This window comes from Notolepis coatsorum, assembly GCF_963971535.1.
Source record: "Notolepis coatsorum genome assembly, contig: SCAFFOLD_1981, whole genome shotgun sequence".
NCBI lineage: Eukaryota > Metazoa > Chordata > Actinopteri > Aulopiformes > Paralepididae > Notolepis > Notolepis coatsorum.
In genome coordinates this window covers 1-10,983 of record NW_028170746.1, presented here as the reverse complement: position 1 = coordinate 10,983, position 10,983 = coordinate 1, and the positions used below count along the sequence as shown (strand labels likewise).

Below are 10,983 nucleotides of genomic sequence, written 5' to 3'. Positions count from 1 at the left end.
TAGACGCTCTGGCTAGGCAGCTGTATGCTAACATTTGCCATTGTGAGATTGTCGACTGACAAAACCTACCGTGCTGTTTTTAGTGGGAACAAAGTCCTTTCGGTTGGTATTCTTAATCCACTTCTGGCGAATATCTTGGTCGTCTGCACGGCCAGGGAATCGATGCAAATGGTATGGTCTCAGACACGGGCAGTGGTTGGTCAAGTTGAACACAAGTGAACACATGCATGGAGTTCAGCCGTTCAGTTATCCTCTCTTTCCATTCTTGGGATACTGGAGAGTCTCCAAAATCAAACTTGAGCTTTGATTTTTGGTTAGGGTCTGTCGATAGTTCTGCGTCAAGTGTCTTGAGGGATTGGACACTCATGACTGCATGTATCTCGGCTATCACAACCTTCGGGGACAGGGTGATATCGTGGTCAGACTCGTTCTTGAGGATGACTGGTATACAATGTGGCAGTTTTCGTGCTAGCTCTGGTAAGCCATTTGATACCAGTATTCCACCTGGCAAGGCCGTTGACCTTGGGGACTCGATCATCACCCATCTTCCTGCGTTGGTTGCTCTGCAACTCACTAATCCCTCGAGGACTTTGGTCTGACCTGGAGCGATACTTTCAGGGTCTTTGCTATGTAGTTTCACTTCGCCCATGCTGGAATCCGCATGTCTGGCTCCAAGGGTTTTCAAGACTACCTTGTATGGCAGGGATTGGTAGTTCTGAGATGTGGCATCGGCGCACTGCTTGTACAGGATATCTAGGGCGTTTGTGCCTATCAGCGCTGATGACAGAGAGGAGCGCATATCAGGCACAATCAGCGCTAGGGTGGGCGCTTTGATGTCTACTCCGAACATGCTCTTGGGAAACTTGATTGTAGTCTCGACGTAGCCGAGGTAGGGAATTTCCTGACCGTTGGCTCCTTCCACTTCAAGCAGGTCGTATAAGGAGTGGATGGGTAGGTGAGACATGTTCTTTTGATAGAAGGAATTCGGGATCGTTGTCACTTGGGAGCCTGTATCGAGTAAGCAGCTGCACTCTTTACCTTCTATGGTTACTTGTGCAGTGCATTTAGCTCCAACCAGTCCTTTTGGTAGGGCTGCTGCTTTGGCATGAGAGGCCGAGCACATAGTGGAGAGGCTCGCCACGTCCGTCTGGGACATCTCTCTTGTATCCCAGTTCCCGCCTGTCCCTCAGCAGCAACTGTCTTTAGTTTAAATCAGGTTTGGAGGCTCTATTTTCAGCGTCCCAGGCATGCTGTTTTTCTTCTAGTAATTTCTTTTTCGAGACCACCAGAGAGGGGTTCGGTTCGCTCTCGCAGTGGGGTCTTATGTGTCCATCTTCTCCACATCTGAAGCAATACCAGGGTCTGGGTCTATTGCTGTGTAGTTCTTTGGGTTTGGAGTCTCTGACTTTTGGGACTTGGGAGTACCTCTGTCAGTCGTCGGCTTCGGTTTATCTGATGCCGGGGCTTCTTGCTTGGGAGCTTGTCTGTTCTTGTTGTCCATCATTCTTGTGAGCTGTGTCTGTAGGTCTGCAACTAGAGCCTTTAAACTTTGGACTTCGGAGCTGGTGTCTGGAATCGGCTGTGAAGCGCATTCCTCTTCGCATTGGTTCCAGATGCCCTGGTAGTTACTTGATACCCTTGGTTTTGAAACGTTGAGGTACTGTCTCATGCGGCATTCTTTGGAAGAGCGCTTGTCTTCTGCTGTGCGGAGTAACAGGAGGAACTCTGCAAAGGTAGGTGGGTTTCTCTTTCTATGTTCTAGCTGCAGCTCGGTTATCATGGTGTTGTCCCAGCAGCCTCTGATGAATTGTCTTAAAAGTTGCTGATCAAGGTCGGTGGCAGCTACGACTCCTCTCCTGCAGGTGGTATTGGAGGAGGCTGCATGTAGAAGAGACCAGCGGAAGGGCTTCACCGCCCTCTAGTGGCGACGGCCGGTTCCACACGTTAACCAATCGTCCCTGGGACAAGGAAAGAAACCACCCCGTCCCTGTGTTTGTCCCTCTGTTTGTCTGACTGTGTCTGTCTGTCTACAGTACATCTGGCTGTCCGTGGGTTTTGGACATACACAGATGGGGACGTCCGTCCTAGAATGGGCAAGAGACATGGCAAGAGGAGGGGAGGGGGAGGGGGGGGGGGTCTGGACGTGCTGCTTCTACCTGCTGAGGCGAAGCTTGATGGAGTTCTTCACCACAGGGATGGGGTTGGTGGGGAGCAGAGGGATGTCAGACAGGTCAGCTGTGGCCAGTCTCTCAATGTGTGCCCCATTATTCAGTTCATCTTGAGAGGACAACATCTCTTCAGTCACCTCCATGCTCTCATCTTCTTCTTGTGGCTCAGTGACTGGATCCTTGTTGAGTTTCTCAGCTGTGGTCTCCTCCAGTGACGCAGCAGGAGGTGGGGGGGCCGGGGAGGACCCCTCGCTGACTCCTGTGGTCTTCGTCTCTGCGGCTGCCTCCTCGTCAGCTTTCAGTTTCTTGACTGGTGCGTCTGGCCGGGGGGATCCTGGCCTCTTGGCGGGTGGCGGACCCATGCTGGGAGGAGGGGTCTGGCTGGGTGGGACCGGGGCAGAGCGCTGGCGGGTAAGGGTGGGCTTGGCTCCTTCAGCTTCTCCTGTGGCCTCTGGATGGACCGTGGAAGGTCCAGAACTAGTCCCAATGGGGCTGGGAACTGGGCCCAGTGTAGAACCCTTAGTCGGGGTGGACGAGGTCACGGCTGTCGGGGAGGGAACAGACATGCTGTTGTCGCTGTCAATGGATAGGTCCAGACTGCCGTCATTCATCTGACGAAGCCCATCTGTCGAATGCTTCCTGCGTTTCAGGTTAGGTAGCAACTGGTGGAGCTGTCTTCTCTTCACATGCATGGCCGAGATCTTCATCTCCTGCTCAAACATCTTGCTGCTTATCGCCTGCCTGTAGACAGTGTCTGCGAAGGACTGGATGTCAGAGTTCAGGTCGACGTTCAGGTTCTCCGATCCCTCCATCTTCTTGAAGACGATCCCAATCACCCACATTGTGCTGTACTCCTCTTTGTCATTGCCCTCTCTGGGTCCAGGGAAGGACTGAGGGTTGACGTGGGCCAACGTAATGTACTCATTCATCTCCAGGTTACCCACCAGGATCCTGATCTTGGACTCCACCAAGCCCACCCACTCGAGGTGCTGCTTCTCTGTCGGCACGCTTGCTAGCAACACAATATAATGCTTGTATTTCTGAGAGAAGTTTGGTGCTTCAAATAGTTTGGACCAGTTTGCTTTATTCAGCAATATTTCATCGGTGATGGAGAGGCCCTGTTTGAGCTCATCCACCATGACAGCCCGGGTGGAGGCAGAAACGTTGTAGGTGGAGTTCTGCTGGGGGTATGCTGGGGTGATGATGGGCATCAAGTGGCAACGGTCACTTGGGTTCACCCTGTCCCAGACAGGAAGGTTGAGATTGCAGTCTTCTGGCCGCTTCAGCTGGACAGGATTGGGCCACTTCCACTTTGAGAACACCAGAAAGAACTTGTGAACCAGGGTGGAGGCACTAGCGTTAGGGTAGAGCTGGCAGGTCCTGGCCACCAGCATGGCCCATGACACACCGCCCAGGAAGCCCAGGATGTTGGAGTAGATGTTGTGGCGCTTAGCCCATAGCTTGATGGTCCTCAGAGTGAGCCTAAAGTTCTCGATGTTGGGCACAAGGTGGAGAATCTCATCCGTAACTCTGCAGCCATTCAGACTCCTTATGCAGCGGATGTCCAGGTTTTTCAGCAGCCCGTTGTCTCGGAGATCCAAATTCTCCGGAATGGTTTGCAAAGCTAACCGGGCAAACAGGATGTCAATCTCAATTCCATCAAAGGATAATTTGATGACAGGGACAAACGCTCCTTCCACAGCTCTGAGGTCTTTGACCTCCTCTTGGTCCTTCAGCTTCTCATAGAAGGAGGTGAAGAAGTCCGTTCTCTCCACATGTCGAGGTGCCACACAGAGGGCATCAATATCGGCGCCCTTTGTATGTACTCCTAAGCGATAAGAGCCAAACGTGAAGAGCTTGCCACCAACAGTTTCTATCAGTGATATAGGTAGGTTCTTTACTTCACCGACGTCTCTGATCCACTCTTGAACCAGTGTGTTTAGTTTACCCAACACCAGTATTCCGCGATGCAGCTCCAGCTCTTCCTCAAACAGTGTCTCAGTCAGTTTCTTGGTGAGAACCAGGTCACCCTCCTTGGGTGAAGCCATGGTGATGGGAGAGGTCATCCCATAGTGCTTCAGTGTCTGCTGGGCTGCTGGAGCCTGGTTAGAGATCGGACTGTGTTTGGAGGAAGAGCCCTGTGAGGTGTTCATCAGCAGGTGCCAGGCGGGAAAGCAGGTCTTCCACGGCGGACTCTTGGCCGATGCTGCAGAGGTCACGCTGTACATACTTGGGGCCGTGGGGTGGCAGGCCTGCTTCCTGGATGGCTCTGCTATCTGCTCCTTTACCTGCTGCATACGGATCCAGAGGTTCCACAGCTTTCCACAGCAAAACGGTAGGCAAGGCCCCTTGGTTGAGAAATGCAGGATTCAATTAGAAGCCTCATATTAATTTAAACCTTTAAGTGTGCAGGGAATGCAAATACCTTATTAGGTGAATTTACCCTTTAAAACATCTTTCTTTACAGGAGAACCATCAGTGATTCAGCTATAATCAATATGTCATCAATGGGATTCAAGTATCTTACTGGGTGAATTTACCCTTTAATTCTCCCTTCTTTTTTTTTGATCCACTTTTTCTCCCATTTTCTATATTTTTCTCCCATCCCAATTTCGTATCATCCAATTCAACCCTCCCCTGTCACGGACGCTGTTTCTTGCCTCCCACAAGCCGGCTGCAATGTGGACTAAGTCATACATAGCACAAGTCCCCTCCGGTACTTGAGGTAACAGCAGTCTCATCTTTTCACCTGCGCAGCTCGATCTCTCAGTGGCGAGGAGTAACGCGTGGGAGGCTCACGCTGCCCCCTGACACTTCCTGATTCTACTGCGCAGGTGCACCAACCAACCTGTAGGAGTCGCTGTCCACAACGCCCGATCCCCACCTTTCAGTTTCCCTCCCCGTAATATGGCCAATGTGTATTAGTATGAACGACAAGCTAAACTGAAAACAATGTGGAGAGCTGGATTCGAACACGCAAACCCAGCGTCTCCACATTGGTGGCGAGTGCCTTGTCCACTACACCACCTAACCGCCTTAATTCTCCCTTCTTATAGGAGAATATCAGTACCCATATATCAAATTAAATCAAATCAAATACAAAATACAATATCAAAATAACACAAGGTGAACGGGGTCGAAGCCCTTGGAAGTCCTGGTATTCTCGTTCAATTAGTTCAATCCTACCGGACTGTTGGTGTAACAGGAGTTGAGCAACAGGCGTATTCACATCAGGCTGGCATTAGCCTTGAGCTATATCAGAGGTTCCGGGGTTGGCTCGCCATCTGGTATCGGTCCGGCACACCGCCTCGTCCCGCGTGGGCACACGTGGTGATGGGTGGTCTGGAACTGCTCCCAGGGTGGAACGGGGTGCTGGTTGAGAATTGCAAGTTTCAGTCTATGTTGTTTAGTCCATTAAGTCTGTTCAGTGCTGCTTCAAGATGCAGAGGAAGAGAGAGAAACTGAGGAACCGCCCGCTTATATAGAGACCCAAAATGTTCCAGAATGTTCGGTTATGACATCATACGGTGACATCACATGACATCATACGGTGGTTCTAGAATGTTTTACGTTCTAGAAAGTTCTATTATGACATCACCACAAACATTCCAGAATGTTCTATGTTCCAGGAAGGTTTATTACGACATCACCACAAACGTTCTAGAAGGTTCTATGTTCTAGAATGTTCTATTATGACATCATACTGTGACATCACAAATGTTCTTACATAATAGCATTAACTATTTATGTTCTTATTCAATGGCATTAACTATTTATGTCCCTATGACTAAATAGTTATGAATCTGAACCCTGGGTTACATCCTCCCCTTCTATCCTAATGCACGTCCCTGTGCATATTATCCCAGGACTACATTATCACAATCCTATGGGGTTCTTGGGAGTCGGAGTCATCTAACAAGTCTGTGATTACTGAGCTTAGACTCTGGAATAGTGACTGGATTATCGTTACTAGTGGGTTTCCTAGTCGGGGATAAGTCAGGACTTTTGGAGGTTCTCTATGTCTTGTCGACCTTTTTGGCTGTTCATCTATGACAAGTTCTGGTAACTTATTATTATTTATTTTTTTACAGTGTAGTCTTGCGATCAATCAAAACTTATTTACACGATATACCTCACATTCACCCTCCATTCACATCCTGGTGTTCTCCTGGTGTTCTCCATTAGGCCTGTAGATGGAGCTATGACAGCACACGTACAGTACGTCCAAAAATTAATGGGCAAATGTGAGTGAAATGGTCGCACTGTATGCAGCTGTTTGTCTGCATTGCACCCCCCCCCCCCAACTGAGATTTAGGGTTGATACAACCATCATAATAATATTGTTAATAATAACAATAACAATAATGATGTAATAATGTAAAAATTATCATTAAAAATACCAGATTATGAGAAAAAAATTTACGATGCATGGAATTATTGTTGAGGCACACTAGTTACAACTATATTTCAAACAGGCACTCCATGTCAAAAAGGTTGCTGACCCCTGCTCTAGAGAGACTGGATCAGTTCAATACAATGGCATGTGCGCACGCACACACACACACACACACACACACACACACACACACACACACACACACACACACACACACACACACACACACACACAACTTGCCTTCCATACACACTATACATCAGTTGGCAATATCTGATGTAATAAAGACAAGGTTTCAGTCTCATGCCAGATTCAATTACAGAGCGCTGGAGGTTCATCTCATATATAATCCATTAATATGTCTCTTGTGTGTCCATGTCCCCTGCTGTGGAGGGTATCACTGCTATTGGGCGGCTTGTGTCATCAGTGTTTTCTATTGGGCCGCTTGTGTCATCAGTGTTTTCTATTGGGCGGCTTGTGTCATCAGTGTTTTCTATTCGGGGGCTCGTGTCATCGGTGTTTTCTATTGAGTGCTCGTTGTTATGTTGGCCTCTCCTGTGGTATGTGCTTGCAGGGCAGGGTCATATGCAGGGGGGGGGGATTTGCCTGGGGGGGGTTGGAGGGGATTTGCCTGCTTTGCCTGTATACCTCGGGTCGTACATTTTTTAAATATATTAAATATTCATATTAAATATGTAGATGTATGTATGTACATCGTCAGCAGCTACTACACTCAACTCGGGGGTGGTCCCCACCTCCCTAAAACAAGCCAGAGTCACGCCGCTCATAAAGAAAACCAACCCTGAACCCCACCGTCATAGGCAACTATCGTCCTGTCTCTCTTCTCTCCTTCCTTTCTAAAACACTTGAACGTGCTGTATCCAACCAACTTACTGCTTATCTCTTACAGAATGACCTCCTAGACCCTAATCAGTCAGGCTTCAGGACTGGTCACTCCACAGAGACAGCCCTCATTGCGGTCACAGAGGCACTTCACTTAGCAAAAGCGAAAGGCCTCTCCTCTGTCCTGATTCTCCTAGATCTATCTGCAGCCTTCGACACAGTCAACCATCAGATCCTCCTCGCGGCCCTCGCAGGAATGGGAGTGGCTGGCTCTGCGCTGACATGGTTGTCATCATACCTCAATGACCGCTCCTACCAAGTGTCATGGAGAGGGACCCTGTCGGCCACCCGCCCCCTGCGGACGGGTGTCCCCCAGGGCTCGGTCCTAGGACCCCTTCTCTTCTCCCTCTACACTAGATCACTGGGTAACATTATCACGTCTCATGGCTTCTCCTACCATTGTTATGCCGACGATACTCAACTCTTCCTCTCCTTCCCTCCCTCAGATATCCACGTCTCTGAGCGGATCTCGGCCTGTCTGTCTGACATCTCCGCCTGGATGACGACCAACCACCTCAAACTGAACCTAAGCAAAACAGAATTGCTCCACCTGCCGGCCAAATCCTCCCCCCTCACCGACCTTTCAATCACAGTCGAGAATGCAGCTGTGACCGCGTCCCCGACCGCCAAGAACCTTGGTGTTGTCCTCGACGACCAGTTGAACTTCTCTGCTCACATCGCAGCGACAACCAGAACCTGCCAATTTCTCCTGAGCAACGTCAGAAGGATCCACCCCTTCCTGACAAAAGAAGCCACCCAACTCCTTGTCCAATCAACAGTCATCTCCCGCCTGGAACTACTGCAACGCACTGCTCGCTGGCCTCCCGGCCACTGCCACTAAGCCTCTTCAACTCATTCAGAACGCAGCGGCCCGCCTGATCTCAAACCTACCGAAGTCGGCCCATGTCACCCCACTTCTTAGGGACCTGCACTGGCTCCCCATTGCTGCACGTATCCGCTTCAAGGCCCTCGACCTGGCATACCGTGCGGCAAAGGGAACCGCTCCCACCTACCTCCAGTCAATGGTCTCTAACTACACACCCTCAAGACCCCTACGCTCTGCTTCTTCTGGCCGCCTCAGACCTACTCCTATCCAAGCTCCGGGAGGGTCATCAAAGAGAAGTCGCCTATTCTCAGTCCTTGCCCCACAATGGTGGAATGAACTACCCACCCCAGTTAGGACAGCCGAAACACGTCCAATCTTTCACCGTCGACTAAAGACGCACTTCTTCAACCATTATCTGAAGAAAAAAAAAATAATAATAATATTATCTAACCCTAACTAACCTTACTGTCATGCACTTGTCCTAATAAACTAACCTACACTGTAGCACTCAACACCTTGATGAACATTGTTACTCAGCTGATAGAGCTGTGCCCTTCCTTCCTGATGACTTGTACAGAACTTGTAAGTCGCTTTGGATAAAAGCGTTTCAGCTAAATGACTACATGTAAATGTGAATGTTCACACCAGCTACTACACACCAGCATCTACACACCAGCATCTACACACCAGCATCTACACACCAGCATCTACACACCAGCATCTACACACCAGCATCTACACACCAGCATCTACACATCTACACACCAGCATCTACACATCTACACACCAGCATCTACACACCAGCATCTACACATCTACACACCAGCATCTACACATCTACACACCAGCATCTACACACCAGCATCTACACACCAGCATCTACACATCTACACACCAGCATCTACACACCAGCATCTACACATCTACACACCAGCATCTACACATCTACACACCAGCATCTACACACCAGCATCTACACATCTACACACCAGCATCTACACATCTACACACCAGCATCTACACACCAGCATCTACACATCTACACACCAGCATCTACACATCTACACACCAGCATCTACACACCAGCATCTACAGATTGATTGATTGATTGACATTTTTATTAACAGATTGCAGAATGGGTACAATACAGTACAGCTCAATACACACAATTGTTAAGGGGATGCAGACCAGAGGAAGACTTTCGTCTTGTTTACATCAGGGTCCCCCATTTTCATTTCATCAGGACATGACACCAGCATCTAGCAACGCTTTGTACGGTCGCCAGGAAGCGTCTGTTTGAAGTGAAGCGGCCGGTCGAGAAGACGAGCCTCTCGTCTCTTAAATCGAAGAAGGCGCCCGCGGGCAAATCCCTCCATTTAGAGAACAAAACAAAACAACAAACAAGTTAAACCGAAAGCGACTTTCTGTTGCTTTTATGAGACGTATTTTATATCATATTATAACGTATAGCGTTTTTTATGGCCTACATACATTTTTTAGTGTGTCCCCCCCCCCCTCTGCCCACCCTGGTTGTGTGTGTGTGTGTGTGTGTGTGTGTGTGTGTGTGTGTGTGTGTGTGTGTGTGTGTGTGTGTGTGTGTGTGTGGTGTGTGTGTGTGTGTGTGTGTGTGTGTGTGTGTGTGTGTGTGGTGTGTGTGTGTGTGTGTGTGTGTGTGTGTGTGTGTGTGTGTGTGTGTGTGTGTGTGTGTGTGTGTGTGTGTGTGTGTTGTGTGTGTGTGTGTGTGCGCGCCTCACCAGTGGGAACAAATGCTGTGTTGTCAGTTAGATTAATGACTGCTGGTATATTGACTGTGTCTCTGTCTGCTCTCTAACTGAGTGGACCTCTCTCTCTCTCTCTCTCTCTCTCTCTCTCTCTCTCTCTCTCTCTCTCTCTCTCTCTCTCTCTTTCTCTCTCTCTCTCTCTCGGTCCCCCCCCCCCTCTCTCTCTCTCTCTCTCTCCTCTCTCTCTCTCTCTCTCTCTCTCTTCCCACTCAGCTCAATAGCAGCAGATTGTTTTCCAGAGCATCTGATAAATCTATTTAATTATGACGTCCTGCGTTGTGGTCTGAGGCTCGGAGACGGAGACATTAATAATAATCTGCTCCGAGTGGAGAAGCTGCTTCTCTGATGTGGAACATTCTGGTTCTGTTGTAACTACTGGTGTCATTCTCACCCCCCCCCCCCCCCCCCTTTGGCCATAATGCACTGTTCTGTAAACACACCTACTGACACACTACTGACACACTACTACTAATACACACACACACACACACACACACACATACATACATACATACATACATACATACATACATACATACATACATACATACATACATACATACATACATACATACATACATACATACACACACACATACATACATACATACATACATACATACATACATACATACATACATACATACATACACACACACACACACATACATACATACATACATACATACATACATACATACATACATACATACATACATACATACATACATACATACACACACACATACATACATACATACATACACACACACATACATACATACATACATACATACATACATACATACATACATACATACACATACATACATACATACATACATACATACATACATACATACATACATACATACATACATACATACTACATACACATACATACATACA

At 48.4% G+C, this 10,983-nt stretch overlaps 1 protein-coding gene across 1 annotated transcript; it reads right to left on the bottom strand.

Moving 5' to 3' along the window:
• Positions 1-2,152: 2,152 nt before the first annotated feature.
• Positions 2,153-4,465, bottom strand: LOC311248451 (poly(A) polymerase beta-like; the record flags this gene model as incomplete). The annotated part of the gene is made up of 1 exon (XM_084339327.1): positions 2,153-4,465. One exon carries the CDS (start codon positions 4,463-4,465, stop codon positions 2,153-2,155), a length of 2,313 nt encoding a protein of 770 aa, XP_084195453.1.
• Positions 4,466-10,983: the final 6,518 nt, after the last annotated feature.